The sequence below is a fragment of the Mixia osmundae genome, assembly GCF_000708205.1.
Source record: "Mixia osmundae IAM 14324 unplaced genomic scaffold scaffold_5, whole genome shotgun sequence".
NCBI lineage: Eukaryota > Fungi > Basidiomycota > Mixiomycetes > Mixiales > Mixiaceae > Mixia > Mixia osmundae.
In genome coordinates, this window is record NW_014575559.1 from 444,882 (window position 1) to 467,641 (window position 22,760).

General features: G+C 56.5%; 12 protein-coding genes across 12 annotated transcripts; 6 read left to right on the forward strand and 6 right to left on the reverse strand.

Annotated features, from left to right (window-relative positions):
* Window positions 1-38: 38 nt before the first annotated feature.
* L969DRAFT_94464 (uncharacterized protein) lies at window positions 39-1,638 on the forward strand (the record flags this gene model as incomplete). The annotated part of the gene is made up of 5 exons (XM_014712512.1): window positions 39-223; window positions 271-397; window positions 456-604; window positions 653-698; window positions 751-1,638. 5 exons carry the CDS (start codon window positions 39-41, stop codon window positions 1,636-1,638), a joined length of 1,395 nt encoding a protein of 464 aa, XP_014567998.1.
* A 19-nt stretch (window positions 1,639-1,657) lies between these two features.
* L969DRAFT_49402 (uncharacterized protein) lies at window positions 1,658-2,523 on the reverse strand (the record flags this gene model as incomplete). The annotated part of the gene is made up of 5 exons (XM_014712513.1): window positions 1,658-1,718; window positions 1,776-1,878; window positions 1,936-1,954; window positions 2,008-2,104; window positions 2,258-2,523. The coding sequence occupies 5 exons, from the start codon at window positions 2,521-2,523 to the stop codon at window positions 1,658-1,660; spliced, it is 546 nt and encodes a 181-aa protein (XP_014567999.1).
* L969DRAFT_87356 (uncharacterized protein) lies at window positions 2,209-3,067 on the reverse strand (the record flags this gene model as incomplete). The annotated part of the gene is made up of 1 exon (XM_014712514.1): window positions 2,209-3,067. A coding segment is annotated over exon 1 (457 nt), but the record flags the coding sequence as incomplete, so codon positions are not given.
* A 734-nt stretch (window positions 3,068-3,801) lies between these two features.
* Window positions 3,802-8,110, forward strand: L969DRAFT_17320 (uncharacterized protein; the record flags this gene model as incomplete). The annotated part of the gene is made up of 6 exons (XM_014712250.1): window positions 3,802-4,555; window positions 4,610-5,104; window positions 5,158-6,741; window positions 6,799-7,760; window positions 7,815-7,892; window positions 7,943-8,110. The coding sequence occupies 6 exons, from the start codon at window positions 3,802-3,804 to the stop codon at window positions 8,108-8,110; spliced, it is 4,041 nt and encodes a 1,346-aa protein (XP_014567736.1).
* A 197-nt stretch (window positions 8,111-8,307) lies between these two features.
* Window positions 8,308-10,112, forward strand: L969DRAFT_17321 (uncharacterized protein; the record flags this gene model as incomplete). Its single annotated transcript, XM_014712251.1, has 2 exons — window positions 8,308-9,289; window positions 9,343-10,112. The coding sequence occupies 2 exons, from the start codon at window positions 8,308-8,310 to the stop codon at window positions 10,110-10,112; spliced, it is 1,752 nt and encodes a 583-aa protein (XP_014567737.1).
* An 83-nt stretch (window positions 10,113-10,195) lies between these two features.
* On the reverse strand, window positions 10,196-11,112 carry L969DRAFT_94467 (uncharacterized protein; the record flags this gene model as incomplete). The annotated part of the gene is made up of 4 exons (XM_014712515.1): window positions 10,196-10,411; window positions 10,453-10,509; window positions 10,558-11,048; window positions 11,100-11,112. 4 exons carry the CDS (start codon window positions 11,110-11,112, stop codon window positions 10,196-10,198), a joined length of 777 nt encoding a protein of 258 aa, XP_014568001.1.
* Window positions 11,113-11,163: 51 nt separating this feature from the next.
* Window positions 11,164-12,050, forward strand: L969DRAFT_87360 (uncharacterized protein). The gene is made up of 3 exons (XM_014712516.1): window positions 11,164-11,574; window positions 11,631-11,889; window positions 11,938-12,050. The coding sequence occupies exons 1-3, from the start codon at window positions 11,212-11,214 to the stop codon at window positions 11,985-11,987; spliced, it is 672 nt and encodes a 223-aa protein (XP_014568002.1). The 5' UTR covers window positions 11,164-11,211; the 3' UTR covers window positions 11,988-12,050.
* Window positions 12,007-15,925, reverse strand: L969DRAFT_74527 (uncharacterized protein). Its single transcript, XM_014712517.1, has 3 exons — window positions 13,897-15,925; window positions 13,618-13,843; window positions 12,007-13,564 (listed from the first exon to the last, which is right to left on the reverse strand). Exons 1-3 carry the CDS (start codon window positions 15,767-15,769, stop codon window positions 12,055-12,057), a joined length of 3,609 nt encoding a protein of 1,202 aa, XP_014568003.1. The 5' UTR covers window positions 15,770-15,925; the 3' UTR covers window positions 12,007-12,054.
* A 56-nt stretch (window positions 15,926-15,981) lies between these two features.
* Window positions 15,982-16,967, forward strand: L969DRAFT_17325 (uncharacterized protein; the record flags this gene model as incomplete). The annotated part of the gene is made up of 2 exons (XM_014712252.1): window positions 15,982-16,071; window positions 16,122-16,967. The coding sequence occupies 2 exons, from the start codon at window positions 15,982-15,984 to the stop codon at window positions 16,965-16,967; spliced, it is 936 nt and encodes a 311-aa protein (XP_014567738.1).
* L969DRAFT_87362 (uncharacterized protein) lies at window positions 16,918-18,794 on the reverse strand. Its single transcript, XM_014712518.1, has 2 exons — window positions 17,746-18,794; window positions 16,918-17,688 (listed from the first exon to the last, which is right to left on the reverse strand). Exons 1-2 carry the CDS (start codon window positions 18,550-18,552, stop codon window positions 17,149-17,151), a joined length of 1,347 nt encoding a protein of 448 aa, XP_014568004.1. The 5' UTR covers window positions 18,553-18,794; the 3' UTR covers window positions 16,918-17,148.
* A 177-nt stretch (window positions 18,795-18,971) lies between these two features.
* On the forward strand, window positions 18,972-20,411 carry L969DRAFT_94472 (uncharacterized protein; the record flags this gene model as incomplete). Its single annotated transcript, XM_014712519.1, has 3 exons — window positions 18,972-19,015; window positions 19,071-19,622; window positions 19,673-20,411. 3 exons carry the CDS (start codon window positions 18,972-18,974, stop codon window positions 20,409-20,411), a joined length of 1,335 nt encoding a protein of 444 aa, XP_014568005.1.
* Window positions 20,412-21,107: 696 nt separating this feature from the next.
* On the reverse strand, window positions 21,108-22,752 carry L969DRAFT_445390 (uncharacterized protein). Its single transcript, XM_014712520.1, has one exon. The coding sequence runs from the start codon at window positions 22,685-22,687 to the stop codon at window positions 21,296-21,298; it is 1,392 nt and encodes a 463-aa protein (XP_014568006.1). The 5' UTR covers window positions 22,688-22,752; the 3' UTR covers window positions 21,108-21,295.
* Window positions 22,753-22,760: the final 8 nt, after the last annotated feature.

Sequence of the window (22,760 nt, forward strand, 5' to 3'; positions counted from 1 at the left end):
ATGTCATCCCACTCTCGTCGCAGGACTGGCAGATGACGATGGATCGAAGGATGAGCATCGATCTCATCAGCGCACTCCAGGCCAAATCGTCAGACTACACCATCCCCGAGACCGTCAGCATCCAAATCACCTCGTTCAATGTAGCCAATGCACTCCCTCAGCCCGGCCAGCTTGATGCTCTGTTCGACAAAGCTGCGCGAGATGTAGAGCTTCACGTGCTTGGGTGCGTCCAAAGTCATAGTGACATTATCAGCTCTCATGCCGAGGCAGATTGCAAGAAATGGACACGAGCAGTGAAGCCATGTTGCGCTACACGCCGCATCGCTCGCTAGCATGGTCATCAGCCCTTCTCGCTGCGCTGAACGTCAACAATGCCACCGCCGAACAATATGAGCAGGCAAATCGGGTATCGTCATGCGCGTGCATCATCTGATGAGGCGCGTAAAGGTGTGCAGGTAGCCCAAGTACAGCTTGTCGGCCTATGGCTCGTCCTCTTTGCGAGGCCTTCCTTCGCATCTGCACTCTCCGAGATCGAGACAACCACTGTACCCACTGGCTTGCTATCTGTGGGCGGCAACAAAGGCGCGAGCGCCATCAGATTATCGTGCGCTTGCCGCTCGACTGCTCAGTCTGAACCTGACACGCCGCATAGGATCCACAAGACGCCTGTCCTCTTTGTCAACGTGCATCTGGCGGCTGTACGTAGTATCCACCTTGGTGCTCTACTCAGATCTAAAGTTGTCAAGGTAGTTTGCCGAAGCGAAAGAGCGCCGACATCAAGATACGCTCGCGATCATGCGCGCTCTGTCACAGCGGTGGCCCAGCACTCATCAGGATGCAAGTATAGACACAGTAACGACGTTTTACTTTGGCGACCTCAATTACCGCATCGACTTGCCGCGTGAAGAGATCGAGCGATTGCTCGCTGCTGGCGATAACGTACTACTTGCCGGCTTTGACCAGCTCAGCATCGAAAGACGAGCTCAGAGGACGCTAGACGGATACGAAGAAGGAGAGTTCCATCGCTTCCGACCCACTTACAAGTATGATATCGCATCGAACGACTTTGACAGTAGCCTGAAGCAAAGAGCGCCTGCTTGGACCGATCGCATCCTCTGGCAATCAGCTCGCGATGTACAACTGATCAGCTATGCCAGCCGGTCAGATGTCATCTTGAGTGATCATAAACCTGTCTTTGCACGTTTCCAGCTCTCAACCGAGCGAGAAGATCCTACGAAGAGACGAGCTACGCTGGACGCACTTCTTGTCGAGATGAACAAACTGGACAACAAGATATTGCCAGATGTGAGCATACTGCCGAGTCAGGAGGTCGAGCTTGATGTTCGCACCAAGCCAAGAATGCGAATTGCCATTCAAAATACTTCGCCCGCTCGAGCAAACGTGGCATTCAAGCCGGTAATAGAAGGCGAAACCCCTTTCCCAGACTGGCTAAAGGTGCATCCCACTAGCGCAACGCTCGAGGTGGAAGAACGAGCAGAAGTAGAGCTTGCGCTCGATGAATCGACGCTCGACTGGACAGGTCTAGATATCCAGTCAGAGGCGGTCTTGGTCTTGTCCATAGAAGGAGGAAGAGACATCTTTGTGCCTGTTGTAGCCAAACGCAGACAACGAGCATGAGAGTATGCATGTCTATACATCACTCCTTCTTGGCCGGCTTGCCCTCCCTTGCCGCCTTGATAGAGTCCATTAGCGTTGGCCTGTTCGCAAAGCAGCATTCAGCCGATGCAAGACAGCTTAGCAAAAGATCGACGAACCCAGATGTCGCTTCGTGGGCTTGTTGCCTGATGGCTTCCATATTGGACGGATGAATGAGGTTGTCTATGCCCACAAAGGCAGCGAACGCAACGACTGCTATGCCTGTGAGAAGAGTCAGCATTGGGCTCTTCCTGACAACGTCCGGCGACGACGGCACACCGAATCCAGGGAAGAGGTTCTGCGGGTGGTCTTAGCTGTCCAGCAAGCGCACGAGAGCATTCCGGGGCCTACTTTGAACATCTGCCGGTTGCTGAAGACAGGGTGAGTTCTCCATGCGTTCCTCCTGGCCCACGGATCTCTGTAGAGCGGACCATCATCGACCATTTCGCTGTCACGCCAGGCTAAGGTGCACGCGAACTTATAGCCAACCTCGCGAATAAATAGCAGATAGCCTGGCGCATCACACGGAACACGGCAAACGGACACAACCTGAGGCCTCGGGCACCATCATGCAATGACTCAATCTTGCCAGATATTGAACTCATGAGGCGCATGCTCAGCCGCAAAGGTTTGTGAGTCAGCAATGATTTGATGAGTGTAAGGCGCCGATCCATCTGGTGTGCTCATGGGTAGATCGACAGTGTACGAGTCGTTTCGAGATTGCTCGAGCGCAAGGACATTGTTCAACTCGTAGCTTGACCCTGCCGCAAAGGGCGTCCCAATGCGCAAAAAGGCAGATGCAGGTGTGGGCATTGCACGTGTGTGCTGATCTTCATAGATGGATCTGGTCTGCTGACGAGACTGCATGTTTCATCAGCTTGAGCGGCCCAAGGTATATGATGTATGGGCTATCCTACTGTGACTTGAGGCTGCTCATCGGATTGAGACAGCGAGCCAGGTCGGGCAAATGGCAATGCTTGAGGAGGTTTTGCACGCCAGAAAGCAGTCTGATCGATCTCACGAAAAAGGGGTTCATCTGCTGGCCAAGACGGAACGATGTGTGTGGTTTGAGGTCTGGACGAAGATTGGTAGTGCGAAAGAGCGTTCGCGGAGGACGCGTTTGCATCATCTTCCCATCGCTCGATTGTCTTCTCGATTGATTCATCGATCGACCACGACCTCGTTGCAGTCGCATGTGTAGATGGGCGAGAGCAGCACAAGCGAAGATTATCCCGAGGAGGCGGGCTGGACGGCGGCGATGACGTGGAAAGACGATAAGACGATGGCGGCGAGCACGAAGCATGTCCGATGGGAATGAGTTCAGAGCGAGCAGTACCTCGGATGAGCTTCAGGTCGTTCTCAACCCGCATATTGTGCGTATTCAATCGTAGAGCCTTTTGTTGAGGTCGTGGTCGTGGTCGAGATAGATAACGTCAGAAACTGTTTTAGCTGTGCTTGCGCGCGTGGCAGGACCGAGCGATTTCCAATTCGATCGTTGATGACGAGAAGGGGGGTGGCCAAGCTAGTGCCTGGCCAAATCTGTAGCGCAACAGCGGAGACCGATAGCTCACGAGAGGTCCGGAGCGTCAGGAGACGAGCATCGCCAGCTTGAACGGCACCGTCGTGCGCACTGACAGTCTATCGCCGCGAACGTGCGGAGCGGTCAGATCACTCGACTGTAAGCGAGATCAGTGACCGGCATCGTGCCTCGTTCGGCGTTAGCTTCTGTCACCGTTCACGCTATCCATCCCCTCCCGAGCCTGTCACTTCTGATTGACGCAGTGTAGCAGCCCAAGCGTGAGTGGATTCCCTGCCATCTATCCTACGCTATCTCTACCTGCCCATCTGCTCGCTCGCCTGATCTTGCTCGGCCATGACCCCTGTCGACTCGCTGAGTCATCGCTGGTCAAGCGAGCGCATGAAACAGCGCAACATCGGCTGCTGTCATGGGAGCTCCTCTCGGCAAGATGTCTCATCTCCCCGCCCGCGCGCGCGCCCTACCTCACATCTACAAGGACCAGAGCTGACCAGATCTTCCTCCTTGCTGCTCTTCTTCGCTCGACTTGACGACGTCACACATCACGCCGTTGCTCGTTCGTCCGTCGTCGACGACCGCTCGCCTGCTTTTGCCCCTCGCGGCGCACAATGGCGACGAAATTGTCTACCTTGACGGCTCATCCTCATCAACCCCGTCGTCCTTCGCCCGTTCTTGCGGTCACTCCCTCTCTGCCGTCTATACCTGGCTCGCCGCGCGAATCGATGGATATTTACGCCGAACCCGCTCTGAATGACATCGATGGCGTAGTCACCAAACCCCAACTCGACTTGAGTCTGCTCGAACCCGACAGACCTGCCACTTCACCACCAGACAGTCCTAGAACCACATCCAGTAGGCTCAAAAAGAAGCTCTTGCGGCCTCTGCATCCTCAAGCAAAGTCAGTAGATCCAGGTCACGCTACCGACGCTGCCCCATTTGATCTGAGCAAGCCGACGATAAAGATCAGCCTGGGCAGAGCGAGGACGACTTCCCTTCGCAGACGTTCCACTCAGCCTGATATCACAGCACTCGCTGCGCCCATTGCGCTCCGGCCTTGCTCGGAAACGCATCTGGTAGACGACTCGCTCACCCAAGAGCAACTCTCAATGGCAAGCAAAGCAGCGACGGGCTTTTCTGCTCCAGGAGCCGGTCATGCTGCCCAACAAGTTGCAATGAATGTACCTGGCGGACCAGAAGAATCGCTAAGGACGTTCAGGCTGTTGGAAGTCCTCAAAGATCTTGGCGAGACGCAAAAGGCATCCGACACCGCTGCTCTTCAGAACGTCCTCGCCAGCTTTCCGACCTATCGTCCCGAGGATGGCAAGACGACACCTTTGCACCTTACCGTAAGATGCGCAAAACGTCGGTTCACCTGTATCTGAGAGCCTCTTCACGAGATCTGATAGGTCTGCGCAGTGCCCGTCGTGCAGACTGTACTCGCCAAACGCGCCTCTGACCTCAATGTGAAGGATGCTTGCGGAGCCACGCCGCTACATCTCGCGGCCGGCGCAGGTCGACAGGATGTCGTCGCTGTCCTGCTTGCGCAACCTGACATAGACGATACCATCAGAGACATGACCGGCAAGACCTGTCTCGAAGTCGCCAAAGGACCAGACGAAGCGAATCTCATCCAGATGTCCCGATCCCAATTCAATGCGACTTATCTCGATCTGTTTGCGAAATATCTCGAGAATAGCTCTTCGAGCGGCCTAGCATCATCTGCCTCTTCCATACATGCTGGTCATACGGGCAACTCACACTTTCGAATGCAGAGTGCGAGCAAAGATACTGCAGAAGATCGCTCGCCTGCCCGGGAGACGTTATACGCCTTTCTAGAACGTCCTCGCGCAGCTTGCATCGATTTCAGAGCCAAGCTCGGTGGCAAGAACGGCATCACACTGCTTCATGAGGGTTCGTCCATTCCACTCTCATCCTCACTGACATCATTGACGTCGGAAGTACAGCTGCTCGTCGACGCGATCTCGAGATGCTTAGGCTGTGTCACTCACTCGGAGCAGATCTACTCGTGCGCGATGCTAAGAACAAGACACCGGCTGACAGCACCAAGGACGAAAAGATCAAGGCATGGATCAAGCAGGTCACCGCTGCCGAAGGCCGATCACTCAAGGCTGGGACGGGTGGCCTCGCCTCTGCTTCTACGGGCGGTCAGAACAGTCTCGTGGGTCAGCAAGCTCTGCCTGCAAGGAGCGACTATCTGTCCAAATGGACTAACATGGCGCGCGGCTACAAGGCACGCTGGTTTGTTCTCGACAATGGCACGCTATCCTACTATCGTCACAAGGACGATGAAGGCAAGGCTTCAAGAGGCAGCATACACATGGGTATCGCTCGCGTTGTTGGTCCTTCACCTGATGGTTTGCGATTCGAGGTCTCAAACAAAGCTGGCAAATATCCGAAATTATTCCTCAAGGCGGATCATCCTGTCCAGGCAGCTCGCTGGATTGAGGATCTGAAGCAACACGCGAGCATTGCAAGGTCATCTACCAATGGCTCTAATGGCTTCTCGGACATGTCACGCGCAGTTTCGGGCAGCAGCTCCTATCCGCCTTCGATCGCGCCTACTATCGACGAAGGTCGCAAGGGTGATGGCAGCGATGACTCGGACAATCAGCCTGCGGGCACGCAACATTACGATGCGGACGCTGGCAGTATCCTTGCGGATGACGACACCTTCAATGGCGATGGCGATGGTACCGGCTTACCGCCTCACGAGGAGAATTTCGAGTTGCTCAAGAATTCGATTACAGCGCAAGCCGAGGCGACGCAACAGATGCTCGCTGCATTGACGGTGTCGACGGACAATCGCGAAGTGCGCGACGCCCTTGTCCAGTCTGTTCGCAAGACAAACGCTATGATTGAAGAACATTTTGATCAAGTCAAGGAGCGCGAGCGTTGGCAGACCCGCCGATTCGAGCGCGAGATTGATGCGAAGAAGCTCTGGGAAGAGAATATGCGCGAAGCTGCTGCTCAGCATGCGGTGATGGAGCAAGAACTGCAGCGCGTCGCCCTCGACAACTCACGCAAGAAGAAGGTGCTCAAGTCGGTCAGGGCGAGCGTCAACACGGGCGCACTTGTCCCGACTGGCTCGCAGCAAGGGATATCCGATGACACGCCTGTAGCCTCGCCAGACAGCGGCGAAAGGCCCAATCTCAAGCCTTTGCAGCGAACGAGCCGTGCCCTCTCTGACGTCAGCGGTCGTCCCAGACGAGCTTCGATCATGCCTGTCATTCCAGCCGAAGACCTATCAAAGGCAGTCGATGAGGTTGTTTCGGACAGCGACGAAGAGGATGACGATGACGAGTTCTTTGAGGCTATCGAGGCCGGTGCCGTTCAGATCAGAGCAGATCCTATCATTACGGAGAAGAAGGAGCCTGCTTGGCCTGATCAAATGAAAGCAAAGGCCGATGAGCAGTATGGTGGATACAAGCAGCTCAGATCTGCGCTTCCCATCACGAATGACAATCGTCCGCCTGTCAGTCTATGGGCCATTCTCAAGGGAAGCATTGGTAAGGACCTGACGAAGATCTGTAAGCCCGGAGCATTCAGCCCGGTTTGCGTGTGCTGAGGCTATTGTACGCTCGCAGCATTCCCTGTCTACTTCAACGAGCCCACTTCTATGTTGCAGCGCATGGCAGAGGATATGGAGTTTGCGGAATGTCTTGACGCCGCGGCTACAGAACGCGAGTCGAGCAAACGCATTGCCTATGTTGCAGCCTTTGCGATGAGCAACTATTCCAGCACAATTGGCCGTATCGCCAAGCCTTTCAACCCTATGCTGTCAGAGACATTCGAATATGTTCGTCTCGAGCGGCACTATCGCTATATCAGCGAACAAGTTAGTCATCATCCGCCGATCAGCGCCTGCATTGCGGAATCCCCCGATTGGTCGTATTTCGGCGAGGTCGATGCAAAGTCGAAATTCCTGGGCAAGTCGTTTGAAATCCGACCGACAGGTACAGCGCACTGCACACTCAACCTTCCAAAGGCATGGGCGACGGGTCCAGATTGGCCAGCATCAGTGACTCAGCCGGACAAGGTGCACGAGCACTACAGCTGGCGCAAAGTGACGACGAGTGTGAGCAACTTCCTGATGGGCACGCCTCAGATCGATCACTTTGGCGATATGGAGATCACAAACCACCGAACGGGCGAAACCTGTGTTTTGACGTTCAAACCCCGTGGATGGCGAGGCAAAGATGCTTGCGAGCTCAAAGGCTGCGTCAAGACGGCATCAGGCGCTGTCGCATGGGAGATCGCTGGCCGCTGGAACAGTCAGCTCGTCGCTCGCAGATCTGGCGCAGGCCAAGGCGACCTGAAGCCTGATGACAGCATCGCAGGCGACAGCGACGAGTACATCCTGCTCTGGAAGAACTCGCCCAAGCCACCGAACATGCCTTTCAATCTCACACCTTATGCTATCACGCTCAACGATATCAATGACACGCTCAAGCCATGGCTACCACCCACCGATTGCAGACTTAGACCAGACCAGCATGAATTCGAGCAAGGTCGCTTCGAACGCGCCAATGATCTCAAGACCGAAATGGTAGGCATCGATCGTGCATTGGCATGCACATATGCTCATGTGAACGATTTGCAGGAGAACCTCCAACGAGAGACGAAGAAGAAGCGTGAGGCAGGGCAGCTGCCGCCACATCAGCCGCGATGGTTCAAGAGGGTACGTCGATCTCGTACGCACTTTGATGCTGCTGATTCATCGGACTGCAGACCAAGGAGCCAGACACTGGAGAGGGTTACTGGCAACCTCTCCGCGGCGCCGACGGCATGCTCGAGTACTGGCAAGAGCGTGAAAAGGTCGGCGAAGCGAGAGTCAAGGGCGGCAAGTCCGAATGGCCTGATGTCACCCATATCTTCGGTCAATACGAGATCAAATAGCGAGCCTATGCGATCCCGGCATGCCGACGGCCTATACCCTGTTGTTTTCTATTTCATCTTCTTGCCGTTCGTGGTCTCTGCCGGCAAGTCGCGACTCTGGCTGGGCTTGTCATGAAACGTTGACGACGACGCGCCTGACCGGCCTGACTGGTCCCCCGTCACCGCGCGTCACCACCTGGGGCAGGCGCTCCCATGTGATGGAAGGTGATGTGTACGTACATCGACTGGCCGAGCACATCAAGCAGTACGAAAGGAGAGCAAAGACGAGGCAGGCAAACGCACGAGCGCCGAGCCATGGCTCCACAGTCGTCAGCTACCTTACACTCGGCGCGGTCGCAGCTGCGCCGCCTGTCCGAACGAACCGCGATGATGTACCGCCATTGAAGCTTGATCCGCATCATCTCATGTACCTCCTTCTTCGACTTGACGGTTGCGACAGTCTGCCGGGCATCGAAGACCTTGATCGGCCGTGGGAAACGACGCCGAGCCGGATGCTCAACTATTATGGCACGGAAGCACAACAAAGAGCGTCGGATCAGTCGGATAAGATGTCAATGGCTTCTGGCCTGTCCTCGTATACCTTTGGAAGTTCTTGGTTCGGCAGAGATAGCGAAAAGACGGGCAAACAAGCACTCGACGCGGATCTCAAGTATCTCTATGCTGCCTGCACAGTCTTGCCGGCACTTGACATGGCGCCTTTTGGGTCTTCCCCATCACACAGAGTTATCACGTCGTTCGAAACATTGCCTGATGAACTCTGCGTGCCTCTTGGCTTGTTCAAGAACTTGCAGCGCTTGACAATACGCGACCTTGATCCACGCGCTTTTGCAGGCTGGCACAGGCTTGCCGACACACTCGTTCAGCTTAGTCTCATCAGTACCGGCCTTGAGGATATCTCGGATCTGTTTATAGGCAAGGTCTTGTCGGATCAACACTCTGCTAACGTATCAAGTCAGCGTCAGCAAGCTGTCGAGAGGGAGCGTCGTTCATCTGCGCTGCCTTCTGAGCCCACTCCATTGCTTGTACCACCAGCGAGGTTGAAGCAGACTGCTTGGTCGAGTTTGCGGTATCTGTCGCTTGCGTCGAATTATCTAACGTTCGTCCCCATGGATCTGGCGCATCTCGCTTCCATTCGCCACCTCGATCTTTCTGATAACCTTCTCGTGGCAGTACCTGATGGTATGCAGAAAGACTCTGCGGCATATCGGAAGCTGATCTTGGTGACTGCGCAGGTCTAGCCGATATGTTCTGCCTTCAGACACTCAATCTCAGTGGCAATATGATTGACTCTTTGCTCGGTATCGCTCGTATTCTTGGCAATGTGACTACAGTCAATCTAGCGAACAATCGTCTGGATTCTCTGTGTGGCCTGGAGCGGTTGCTGGCACTCGAGCGACTCGATCTGCGCTCGAATGGCATTCAAGACTCGTCAGAAGTGGGCCGACTGGCACCTCTGCCCAACCTCGTAGAGCTCTGGGTCGATAACAACCCACTAGTGCGGACAGAAGCTGATTGGCGATTGCGCTGCTTTGAGACCTTTGCGAGAGAAAGCCGGACCGGTGGCGCGCTGACACTCAAGCTCGATGGTGCCGCGCCAAGCTTTACGGACAGGCAAGCATTGCGGCAGATCCGGCCCAGTCGGCCTGGTCAGTATGCGACTTCGCCTCCACAGACTGCGAGCACGATCGATATGGCTGTCAGTCCGATGCAAGCGAACTCGCTCGGCAAGCAGAGGAGAAGGCCACCCCGCATCGTTCGACTCGAAAGTATAGGTCCGACCAGCCCGACGCGAACGGCCCCTGTCCATTCGGCTCTCGAGCCTACTGCAAAGAAAGTAGCGCCTCGCCGTGCGAACAATAAGACGGCTCGGGCTGCTGTTGCGGTCAATGAGCAACAGGGCGAAGGACCGGAAGCGCTCAGGCAGCGTATTGAGGCTCTCAAGCTCGAGTTGGGCGATCAGTGGCTCAACGTGATGGGAGATGAGGAGATGGTCCCTTCGTAGTCATCACGGGAGGAGCCATACATCAACAAGAACAGCCTTGCGAAGAGGCTTAGATTGTCGCATCTGGCGATCTGGCGATATCGCTAGCGATGAGCGAACATCAGGATACTCGGCTTGCGCAGGCTGTCCCTACTGTTCATTGACGACGTCCCACCAAGGGACCGATCCCTGAAGGTGCCGGTCACTGGAGGATGAGCAGAGGCCCATCGAACGACTTCGAAAGAGTGGGGCGCAGGGACTCCTTGCGCATCTACTGTTGCCGCATGAGTCGATCCACGAGCGAGCGATGCAGTGCTTCTCTGCGTAATAATGCATACATACTGTCATCACATGGTCATACTCCGTTGGCGCCCGTCCATGCGGTGTGCCACGCAAGAGCAATGACGACGACCAAGTTCTGTTAGCAACATCAGTCTCTGATTGAATCATAGGCAGAGCTGCGCACCACTATGCTCGACACACTGTGTGCGGTGATGAACCTGCTATTGAGCGTCTTCATCTCTTCCGATGGCTCGGGATCGGTGTAGGCCTTGCCCTCTCTCTTCTCGAGACGATGGCGCTCGAACATGATGCCGGTCACCCATGGCCCGATAGCAGCCCAATTGAGCAGAGACGGTAGCAGTACGCCTGCGCCTATCGTCCAAGCCTGGAAGGTGGGGCCTCTACTGAACGACCAGACCGAGGAGCGAATCTCTGGATGGATCTTGATGAATGTAGCGAGCGCGATCGCCGCCGCTGCAGAGGCCGATGCAAAGTAGACGGGGAACAGCTTGCTCTGTAGATTGCCAAATTGCATGCGGGGAAGAGTCTTGTAGGCGATCGGTCCATTGAAGAAAGTGTGCCACACGGTGACGCCGAAGAGATAGGAATTCGCTAGCTGATGGATGCCTGCGGCGGAGGTGAAGACGCCGAGGCTGTTGCGCAGTGAGACGCTGTCTGCTACGACGCTTTAGCCTGATCGCTTGCTGCACTCGGCAGGAGACTCACTGTATGATGACATCGTGGCAAATGCAGCGAGGACGATCGCGCGCGAACAAAGTCGATTGACATTGCGCCCTGCCCCGTTGACGACCCCTTTTGGCTTTCACGAGTCGATACAATGGCGATGAGCGGCATCAGCGCATCGATGAGACGGGCGACGACGAGCAATGCGATCGCTTCGACGTCTCAGCTACCCTGGACGGCGACTGCGAGGGCAGAGATGGTCCTTCATCATCGCTTTACGTCAGCAACAAGTCTGCCGTACCTGCGCTCGCACACAGACAGCAGCCAGGCTAGACGGACCTTCAAGGGCAAGATGAGAGCCTTGAGCATCGATCAGACAGCCTCGCTCTCTTCGATGGCCCCCTCGAATGTCGCCCCGGTGGCAGAGATCAAGCCGAGCTCAGATCCACCGAATCCGAGTCAGCCGGCCAAGCGAGAGCCAAGACAATTCAAAGCCCGCCAGGCTGCACTCACACTGGTCAGCACTGCATCCTCGGGTGTGTGTCCTGCTGTGCTGACTCGGATCGTCTGTAGACGCAGAATGCGGTGGTCAGGCTGCAGGATCTACTGTCGGATCCCTCGGCGCCCAAGTACCTGCGGATCAGCGTGAGGAACAAGGGCTGTGCAGGTATGGCATACCATCTCGAGTACGTCGACGAGGCAGGCAAGTTCGACGAGGTCGTTCAGCAAGACGGCGTCAAAGTCGTCATAGACAGCAAAGCCTTGTTCAGCATCATCGGGAGCGAGATGGATTGGGCAGAGGACAGGCTCAGCGCCAAATTCGTCTTCAACAGTGAGCGCACCATGTCTCTGACTCGCACAGAGCTGACATGTCCAACAGATCCAAACATAAAGGATTCTTGCGGATGTGGCGAAAGCTTCCTCGTCTAGGCCCCGTGCGCCCGGTTGTACAAACACAACATGATCCATTGCATCACACAACATTGAATACACATAGCTATGTACTCGCAGTCAACACAAAGTCGTCCAGCTCCTCATCTCCGTCTTCGAGCAGCGATCCATCCGTGTCTGAGCTCGCCGCTGCAGAGGACGAGCTGGCCGCGCTGGCATCGGTCCCAGTCACTAATTCGCCCTTGTTGCTATGCGAGTACCGCTTGCTATGCCGTTCGGCCTTGCGTAACCGCCTCGACTCGCGTTTCGCATCTCGTCGCGCTTTGCGTTCCTGCAGCGCCGCCTTGCGTTCGTGTAATAGCGATCGCAAGGGTGGCTTGCCCTGTCGTGCAGACAGGCCAGGATGGTCCGTCTCCACCCAGTCCTCGCGTAGATCTTCTGCAGACGCTCTCTCGGCGGACAATGTCCGATGGGGTACGCCTCGCTCCGGCGAAGCGGAACTGACAATTTCCAAGCTCGTATCGTCAGCAGTGACCGTCTCGTCGGCATGTGAGGACAGATCGGCATGAGTCGTGCTGGCAGATCTGATGGTGCCCAGCATGCTATCGTTCGAGGGGCGGACAGTCTCACTGTGCTGCAAGGGCGTCCTCGTTGGCGATTCCGACTGAGGGTGCCATGCCTCGTCTTGCACGACGCTGCCCGCGCGCGTGCGACCTTTGCTCGGTGAGACTTGTTGGGCCATCCACTCTGCCTCGACGGTTTCCCGCGGCACAGCATTAGAAGCATCATCCCAGCCTTCTGGCTCCGAAAGACTCTCGAGGCCAGAAGGGCTAGCAGACAGCTTGCCGCTGTCGTCCGTGAGCGAGCCTGCGGATGACCGCAGCCAAGCTGGCATTTGTTCGGCAATATGGAAGATGCTCTTGTGTTCGCCTGCCCGGCTCTGGAGATCGTCCCAATCTGCCTCATCACGACAGAGAAAGCCGATGAGCATACTGGGATCGAGACCCGACAAGGGCATCTTGCGCACGCGATCGCAGTGGAAGGACCCAAAGCAAGTCTCGTCATACTCGTTGGCGAACCATGCGCGCAGTCGAGTGGCGTCGTCACACTCGTCTGGAGCAGGCGGCTCGGCGCCAGGCGTAGGAGGCAGACTATCGCCGAGCGATCTTTGCCATGCATTGAGCGGCGAGTGAATGTCTAGAGGCAGCTCTGCCGCCAGAGCTGCGATATCTGGAGGCGGCTGTCGGAAGGGGATGGCAGGCTTTGTATGATGTGGATCGATATAGTAGACTGAGTTCTGCTGGACACCCACAAAGTAGTACGAGGAGCTTGGCCTGCCGCCGGAGATGCCGACCGATTGAGGGAACGATAGAGCAGCCTTGATGCTCTCGTAGTAGAGCGGATTGACTTTGTCAAGGCCTAAGCGAGCATTGATGAGGATGAGAACAGGCCTCTGCCAGCTAGTGCGAACGGACGGCGCAGGATCTTGCCGCCCTGCGGTGGCAGGCTCCGAGAAGGGTGGATTGGCTGCAGCTTGAACGTCTGAGCGATACACCGTGCCGTCAACTGATACTGCTACGCCTAAATTGGCAGGCGCAAAATTGCTGGCGAGATGTCTGCCATTGCATCAGTGATCCGTCTCTTTCAAGCTGATCCAAGTTGTGCTTACTTGATCGCGCCTGCTGCTGTGCTCGGCCCAAACCATTCACCAATCTCCTTGCCGCCTTGCTCCTTGCCAACGACAGCAAAGCGATGCACAGAGAAAGGGCACAGAGGTGAAGGATCGTCGAGAAACCATGTAAGAAGCCGAGCATACGTCTCAAAGTGCTCGAGCGATCTTGACTCTTCTGGGATATCAGGCGATTCGTCGGAAGAGGAGCATGTCCTGCGCCAATCTGAATGACAACTTGATGAGTATACGGAACGTCGACATTGACAGTTGCCTCACCTCGACCGAGATGTACAAAGGCGAGCGCATTAGCGAGCAAGCTCTGACCGGTCCTGAGCATGCAGCCCCAGCCCGCATCGGTTGACAGGCCATCGTTGGCCTGCAAGGGGCTTCTGCCGGTCAGGCTACTCAACACGGCATTGAATGCCGTTGTTGCGGGTCCGTTCGATACTGTAGTAGGTATCGGAGGAAACCCAGCTCGATAAGTGAGTTGAATACGCGATGTAAAGTCCTCATAGAACGTCGGTGGCCATCCTTGCACATTTGCCGCATGTCTTGACAAGACGGGCGAGGAGGAGCCTTGTGAGGAGCTAGCAGAATTGGACGGAAGTGACGCTTCTGAGATCCTCGGCGAGACTGATTCTTGCCGACTGTCTCGCACGCTTGATTTGGCAGCGACACTGACAGTAGAGTTGGACCTGAAAGGTAGAGCAAGCGTACTGAACGTTGGCGAAAGCAGCCCAACCTTGCCAAGCTTGGGCGAATTGCGCGGATGGTCGTCTGCAGTACCTATTGATCCAGCCTTGCTCCTTCTGGTTGTCTTCCGTCTCTCCTTACGCTTCTTGGGCAACCGCGATTCGAGTCGGGCATCGGCCGTCGCACTACCCGCATCAGTCGTAGCAGTAACGTCGGTTGCTGCACTGTCGCGCCTTTGCAGAAGTCTACTGTTCGGACTTGACTCTGCGACGAGCCGGTAGCCTTGGTGTCTGACGCCCATGAGCCAGATATCGTCTTCGCACTTGTCAATGTTTGAATCGGTATCGAGGAAATACTGCAGAGCTCGATCGAACATCCTGTCGAGCCCGCCTGCACTGGGAATGAGCTGTCTTGCCGCTGCAGGTACGCTCGACGTAGACGCCTGTAATGGCGGTGACGATATGGTTGGCACCGACGAGGAGACCATCACGGCGTCTGACGAGTCTCTTCTTCGAGCAGACGACTGACGACGCGAGAAAGGCCGCGTGTCTGCCGAAGCTCTCACTGCTGGAGCCGGAGGCGATGTATTGATGCGAGGTTCTGCTTGGCATTCTACAGGAGCGCCCTGGCTCGAGAGACTAGCGAGAGATGAAATGTTGACGGCAGATAGTGAGGGCCGGAGCATATTGAACCAGCCGCTCATGTGTTTGGATATGCCTGTACTGGTGCCATTGATTTGGGCTACTGTACGCTGGGGAGGCGAGGCGGAATGTTGCAAGGACTGGCTCAGTCGGTCGTTCGTGGCCTGGGGTATGTCCAGAGTACGCGCCGGATGGTGAGCAGCGTGACCGTTGAGAGACGGTGTAGGAGTGAGCTCATTGGACTCTGCATCTTCGCCTGGCCTGATCGCTTGATCGGGCATGAGGGTGCTGTTGCGAGTCGGTGGACTTGGCGAAAGAGAATTGACCTGTCCGCCAAAGAGCAAGCTGTTTGAGGCTTTACGCAGTAGGCGCCTTGTCATCGGGAAGCTCGAACTCGAGCTATTCGGACTGGGCGTCTCCGTTGCGGGCTGTAAGATCTCCAGCTCGGAGATGGACGAGTCCTGATTGGTTGCCTTGGCTTTCCCATGCGGTCTTGCGTCAGCCTGGTCTTCAGCAGACATGAGGCTCGATCGAGCGGCAGTATAAGTCGATGAAGAAGCAGCGGTCGACGCCGAAGCTGAGGATGATGTAGATGGCATCTTGATGAGCAAGTCAACGGAGGACTCGACGCTGCTCCCATTGCTGTTGACGCTCGTTCGGCCATCCTCATTGCTCGGCGCCGCTTTACGGGTCGGAGCCGGAGAGGATGCCGATATGGTGATGGCAGGCGAGTCTGGCGCCGACTCACTCAGCTCTGGCAAGCCGCCCTTTGAGCCGTGTGCCGGATCAGCAGGACCAAGTGACATCTCGGCCATGTTCCCGCGAGGTTTGGTCAGTGATCGTCGACGATGACGAGCTCACAAGACCAGCTCAACCTGACACGATCATCGTGAAGCCTTGCTTGCTGCCAGCTAGCCTGTCATGCACTGTCAGCTGGGCTGACTAGGACTGCGGGTGCTGTGGGGGGCACGACTGGCACGCGACTGGCCGACTACGCTCGCTCTCCAGACACGCGCCGACATTGACCATGGCGATTGAGAACGGCACGCATCACGCACACGAAGAGCGGCAGTACCTCGATCTGATCAATCGCGTCATAGCGACTGGCGAGAGCAGGGTAAGCCTGACGCACGGTTCACTGCGACGTAAGCTGACCGCGCCTTGCAGCCTGATCGTACAGGCACAGGCACGCTGTCTCTGTTCGCGCCGCCCTCTCTGCGCTTCTCGTTACGCGACGGTGTGCTTCCTCTGCTGACGACTAAACGCGTCTTCCTGCGCGGCGTCATCGAAGAGCTGCTTTGGTTTGTCAGAGGCTCCACGGATGGTCTAGTTCTCAAGGCAAAGGGCGTCGGTATCTGGGATGGGAACGGCTCTCGCGCCTATCTAGATTCAATAGGACTCACTGAGCGAAGAGAGGGCGACCTCGGGCCTGTCTATGGCTTCCAATGGCGACACTTTGGCGCGAAATACAGAGGCGTAGAGGGCGAGAATGGCGTGTCTTACGCGGGCGAGGGGATCGATCAGCTCGCAGAAGTTGTAAGAAAGATCAAGGACAGTCCTACCGATCGGAGGATAATCCTGTCTGCTTGGAATCCTGCAGATCTCAAGATAATGGCGCTGCCACCTTGTCATATGTTCTGCCAATTCTACGTGTCCAACCTTACGCCAAGGGACGGCGAGCGAAGGAGACTGAGCTGCATCATGTATCAGCGTTCTGCCGATCTCGGCTTGGGCATACCGTTCAACATCGCCTCGTATGCGCTCCTCACTTGCATGATCGCGCGTGTCACGGCCACAGAGCCCGACGAGCTCATCATGCAGCTCGGCGACGCTCACGTCTACAAAGATCATGTCGATGCGCTCAGAACACAGCTCGAGCGAGAACCACGGCCTTTTCCCAGGTTCAGCTGGCGAGATCGTACTGTCGATGCAATCGACGGCTTCGAATATGAAGACTTTGTCGTGTCCGACTACAAGCCTCATCCGAAGCTCGAGATGAAGATGTCGGTCTGAGCATGCGTGCAATGCAGTGTTGTACATGTACACATGTGCGCAACAACAGATATGCGTCTAGACTTGATCGTGCGTTGCAATCTCGGCTATCGAAGGGGGCGATGATCGCCCAGTGGTGATCATCAGACGAGCCGGTCGATTTGGCTCTTGCGGTCGTGTGGGCAGAGTCGCGAGCGTCTGCTCAGGTGTCAGCCGAATTGCAAAGGATCGGATTATAGAGTCTCACAACGATTTCCTCGGACGATCGACCTTGTAGGGGCGTGATCAGTTTTTGTGTTGTTGATGAGTTGCTCGAGCGCGACCGTCTGCTCCAACGCGAAGGTAGCGTAGGTCGCTGAGGGGGTCCCTCGCTCAGCATGGCAAAAACGTCGGTCTCCGCATCGAGAGATTCTGGCGATAGCACTGCTGCAGGAGGCGTGATCTGTGGCAGATTGATCGTCTGGCCCAGGGGACTAGGCGAGATCGGCGAGGGCAAGGGCGAATCGGAGAGCGAGCTCGGAGGCCTATATCGACTGCTAGAAGCTCTTGGCGGGTGCTCAGGACGCAAAGAGATCTCGCTGTCCAGATTGATCCGTGCGAGGGCGATGCTTTGATCTTGAGGTGACTGCGAATCGAGGGACGAGCCGATATTGCCATGCGCGCCGGTCATCTGCTTCTCGAGCCATCGCTCGCCTTCCCAGACACGTCGGAAGCGACGTCTCGAATTGAGTGTAAACAAGATCTATAGTTCAAAACGGAGCGTTAGCTAGGGACGGGCTCGAGGTTCGGGACAGCTTGCAGACAGGGCATACAGCTCTGTGACCAGTTCGAGCAAGAACCAAAAGACGTTTGATTGGGTTCTGTGGGCGGCCGGTGCGACCAAGAAGAGCAAGCACATGGTTGCGCCCACCGCGTGAGTCAGTGCGACAGTCTCCATCGTCAGTGCTGCTATTCGTCGCAGCGTCCTTCGCGTCGAAGATGATTCTGTCCTTTTCCTGAGCAGCGTGGCGACGAGTGCAATTGTGATGAAGGCATCGATGGACGCCGACAGACCGAGCCAGCTGATGCTGACAACTTGAGCAGGCAGACCAATCTTTCGGGCTCTGAACTCGGCCAGAGGTACGACGGGATCATGGGCCCAGATGGCGCAAGTGACGGCGAGCGTGATACCGACACACCAGGTAAAGGGTGCCATGATACCAAGCAAAATCGCGATCCAGCGCCGTCTTTCTGTGAGGACATAGACGCGATAGCCAAAGAAAGCGTGCGCCGTGACTGCCATTGTCGGTATCAGACCGTCCTGTACCGAGATCATGTACCACATGTAGTCGTACACTTCTGTTCGCCCGATGCCGGAAACCAAGTAGTGATACAGCGAGCTCACGCAGACCGCCATCTGTAGCGAGCTCAGGCAAAAGACCCAAGCGACAAAACAGTGATAGACAGCGCTGTCGGATTCCCTGAAGCGCGTGTAGTATCGATGCACTTGACCGATGTGCAGTCCGTAGAGCACAGCGGCGGCCATCGAGCCAAGGAGAAGCCCTGTAGGTTGCACAGGGAACGGGTTCTGCGTCTTGACTCCATCGATGGCCGGCGCGTCGAACATGGCTGTCTTTGCAGTGCTCGCCCGCTCACAGCATCTTGCGCAATCGGACGAACATCTTCCTGAGCTCCATCCTGATGCTGTCGCGAAGGCAGAGTCACTCGATCGATGGGACGCCTGCTTGCCCTGTCCGGCGCGCGACGATGCCCAATTCGATATTCAGCGCGAAACCGGCTTGAAACTCTAATGGAGACAGAGATGTGGCACCGAGCCGTAGCTGTCCCACTCGTGTTCACAGTCATCTTTCTCAACGACAACCCAGCGAACTGGCACGACCATGATCTGCTTGTCCGCAACAACACTGGCCTCATATCAAGGCACTGCGCGTCGAGCCCCTGCGCTTTCGACGACGACGACGCCCTCGGTCGCTCGCTAGCCTAGCGCGAGCTAGGTTCGTCATCCGCCTCGCTCCTTAGTCCAGCATGAGACGTACACCTAGCCTCGCCGACCTCACCCAGGCTCTGAGGCGAGTCACGAACACATCTCATCAGAACTAGTCAAAGCTGACGCGCAAGACGCAGCCTGGCAAAGCCAGACTTTCGAGCGAAAGCAGAGGCTGCTACCATGAGTCCGGTCGCGGCTAGTCGGTTGCATCTCCCACCTTCAGTACTGACTCGACAGCGCAACGGCTCGTGTAGTTCGGTCGGCTCGAGCGTCTGCGATAGCAGCAGTGATTGCTCTGTACAAGGTAAGCCTCTGCTCTCACCGGTCACTGCTAGCCAGCCGCACACGGATGCAACGCTTCAGCCTTATCAAGCCGTTCGAGCGGGCGATGAAGCGCGAGACGGCCGCATCGGACTCGGCCGTGGCGCAGACGCACCAGTGTACATCCGACCCGACGCTACAGACTCGAAATCGGACGCAGAGCTCATGCCACCTCCGCCTGTGCCGTATCCGACCGGCAGATCGCGCCCAAGCTTGGCTAGCTTTGGTCGCAGCGTGAGCATGAACGTCGCCGGTCGAGCCGATCCCGTCCAACGCAGCTCGGCAGCTACACTGCGCAATCGTACCTCGATGCCCAGTCTGCCCAAGATCACCCTGCCCAAAGGTCCACATCCGCTCGAGCATTCCTGGTCGGTCGCTCATGCAGGCGCGTATAGCCAGCTGACTGGCAAACGCACAGGACGCTCTACAGTGATTCCCCATCTGAGCGAGCAGCTGCCGGTCAGGAGCGCCGAGCGTCGGGCACGACACAAAGCTTCGAAGCCGGACTACGCAAGATTGGTACGTTCGACACGATCGAGAGTTTTGCACAGCACTTCAACTGGCTCAAACCCCCTTCGAAGCTCTCAATCGACTCGAATGTCTATCTCTTCAAGAATGACATCAAGCCCCAGTGGGAGGATGCAAGCAACAGCCAAGGCGGCAAGTTCATCATCCGTCCTGCTGGCTCGAACCTTGGCTTGCTCGATATCGTCTGGCGAGACATCGCGCTCGCATGCGTTGGCGAGATGCTCGATGGCGAGGCAAACCTCATCTGTGGCGCCATCGTGAGCTTGCGCGGCGCGCCTGCAGGCCATCGCGTTCAGGTCTGGGTGCGCGATCGTCACAAGTCGCAAGAGCTCGACACCGTCAGACACGGTATCAACGCTGCCTTGAATTGCCATCAACAGGTCGTCATTGCCTTTATGCCTCACAAGACGAGCGGTCATGCTGCACCTTCCAAACTCGACGGTAGTCCTGCTCATGCCAAGTCGAATAAGATGCGAGCGGTCTCGTCACCTACTGCCAATGGCCGCGTCGCCCTCGGGAGCCTGGCTCCTAATCGACTCCAAGAGCAAGCAGTACAACGTAGAGCAAGCAGTGATCGTACAACTCAGCACGCGCCTCGCTCGCCCAGACAGCAATCGAGCTTGCGATAAGTGTCACAACATCTACATGTAGCCACCGCGATAGCGAGGGGCAGTGTACGTCGGGGTGTTGTCCGTCGATGGTTTGTTGTTGCGATAAGGATGGAATCGTTCCTGCTGTCTCGTGTTCTCTTCGTATTGCGGCATGGGTCGAGCACGCTGAGCTGCAGGCTGGCGCGGTGCAGAGCCATGGCCATGTTCTCGCGAAGAGCCGATACGATCTGCGAGCGGTCTTAACGCGCTGGCCTCTTGTCGCACACCCTGACGAGGCGGATAATTGTTCGACCGAGTGTAGGAGGGCGGCGAACGCATTCTTGAGGGCATTCGAGCTCTATCGGGCGCTCGTGTATCACCTCCGTTTGCAGACCTTGGGCCTGAGCGGCCATCTTCTTGCATGGCATCCCGCTGACCTCGCTCGTCTGTGCGCGGGTCATCCGACCAGCGACTGTGCGTGCCCATCTTGATCTGCAGCGGCTTTCCAGTCGGCTGGTCTCTTCGAGGTGGACCTTTCACCCGACGAACCAGAGGACCGTCATCTTCCTGACCAACAGACTGTAAAGGTCTTGCTGTTCGCTGACCATTGACGAGGTGCGGCATGCGCGCAGGTCCCGGCGGTAGGGCACGTCTGCTCGTCGGCGCCTGACCAGAGGTGAAGATGGTCGTATCGCTCGAAGCGACGGGATGGCCTCTTGGTTCGGGACACTGCTCGCCGAAATGACCTCGATGTCCGCAATTGTAGCAGCACGGATTGGGTTTGGCTGCAGTGTGTCGTTCGAGCGGTAGTTCAGGGTAGACTCGCCAAATTGTTGGGCAATTGTCGGATGCATGACCTTTCTGATTGCAGCGTGGGCATCTGAGAGAAGCGACCGGCATGTTACATTTCTGATAATCCAGCTTCATGTCAGCCGTCGAACGAGCGAAGCAGGATTTGAGCTTACACCGTTCGTGTGACCTTTGTTGCCGCATCGCCAACAGACCTTGAGGAGCGGACAATCTCTGAATTCATGATCGTCCATCGCGCCACAGGTCATGCACTGCTGATGCTCGCAATCCTTGGCGATATGGCCCTGTTCACCGCATCTGCCGCACTTGACCGTATCGTTGCGCGGTCGAGCAGGTCCATCCTCGTCATCATAGTATCTCTTGACAGCTGTTGCGCGCGTGTTGTCATCATTGATGATGCCCTTCATATCGCCCTCATCGAGCGCGATCTCCTCTACCGGACCTTTTGCCTCGAGAAGAATCTCATCAGGCAGAAGATCACCAGTCTGTTCAGTCGTCTTGCTGCCCTTGACAGGCGCAGGCTCTGCATCGATTGTGAAGAGCGATGAAGCGGCTTCAGCCTCTTGCTGCGCCACGGCAGGCGTTGACGGGAGTGAGTGCTCGAAAGGCATAGGTGCTTCGCCGGTTTCTTCGACGGGTATGCCATCTAGCTCTGATAGGTCTACTTCGGAAGAAGCTTGCTGGATGTCTGTACCTGACATAAAGTTGGAGAGGAGGCCTGCAGGCAGCGTGGCCAGCCTATCTGCAGCCTGGGCAGGCATGCCAGCATCATCCTCGACAAACATCGGGTCGGGCTCAGCCTGACTGTCCTTCGGGACTGATTCGACGATGCTCTCGCCGTCAAGATCGATCACGTCACTCTTCGCCTTCTTCCCGCGCTTTCGCCTCGGAGGCCGCGCACTTTCTTCCTCTTTCGCGTCCTCTCCTTCATTCGGGCCTTGTGGTGAGCTCTCCAGCGTACTTCTGCTGGAGCCTTCTCTACTGCCCGATGCAGACGGAGTCGGGCCCTTTCCAGATGATGCCTGGCCTGCCTTTGCAGCAGCCATCTTCTGCTGGCGCTTCAATTCGCGGATGACGAGCTTATTGGATTTCCCGCCTGCCGGCAGATCTGCTTGCGCTTGCCGCTCCCTGTACATCCTGTCCCGCTTACGCCTGATCTGTTTCGCTGACATGGTGCTGACGTCGATCTCCACACCGAACTCCCTGAGGATCTCTTGATCGTACACTGGTTCTAGTCCGGTCTGCGAGGTAGACATGCGAGACACAACATGCTTCGCACGTTGCTTGGCTACCTTGGTCGCTGCACCTGGTATAGCATAGCCCGACCGTATGACCAGAGGCATCTTCACTGGCCCGCCCTTGCCGTTGTTCGTAGGCACAAGAGGCCCTGTGTAGCCAGGCGCACTGGTCTCCCTCTGCCTCTTGTTCTTCTTCTTCGGTGAAGTGGGCGTGCTCCCGGACGCGACAGATCCACTGCCTCGCGATGGGCCAGCGGCTGCACTCATCTCGACGGGTGCACGGTGCAGGCCAGTGTTGACGTTGACGATTGCCTTTGGTTTTTTCAAACGCGCGATTGGC

Excerpts from the sequence above, each read along its gene's own strand:
- L969DRAFT_87362 (XM_014712518.1), bottom strand. The coding sequence starts at position 18,552 with ATGTTCGACGCGCCGGCCATCGATGGAGTCAAGACGCAGAACCCGTTC. Across the intron at positions 17,689-17,745 it reads CAGAGCTGTATGCCCTGTCT|ATCTTGTTTACACTCAATTC; the intron begins GCAAGCTGTCCC and ends TTTGAACTATAG.
- L969DRAFT_74527 (XM_014712517.1), bottom strand. The coding sequence starts at position 15,769 with ATGGCCGAGATGTCACTTGGTCCTGCTGATCCGGCACACGGCTCAAAG. Across the intron at positions 13,844-13,896 it reads CTTTGTACATCTCGGTCGAG|ATTGGCGCAGGACATGCTCC; the intron begins GTGAGGCAACTG and ends GTTGTCATTCAG. Across the intron at positions 13,565-13,617 it reads ACAGCAGCAGGCGCGATCAA|ACATCTCGCCAGCAATTTTG; the intron begins GTAAGCACAACT and ends ATGCAATGGCAG.
- L969DRAFT_445390 (XM_014712520.1), bottom strand. The coding sequence starts at position 22,687 with ATGAGTGCAGCCGCTGGCCCATCGCGAGGCAGTGGATCTGTCGCGTCC.
- L969DRAFT_87360 (XM_014712516.1), top strand. The coding sequence starts at position 11,212 with ATGGCGATGAGCGGCATCAGCGCATCGATGAGACGGGCGACGACGAGC. Across the intron at positions 11,575-11,630 it reads GCCAGGCTGCACTCACACTG|ACGCAGAATGCGGTGGTCAG; the intron begins GTCAGCACTGCA and ends GATCGTCTGTAG. Across the intron at positions 11,890-11,937 it reads CGCCAAATTCGTCTTCAACA|ATCCAAACATAAAGGATTCT; the intron begins GTGAGCGCACCA and ends CATGTCCAACAG.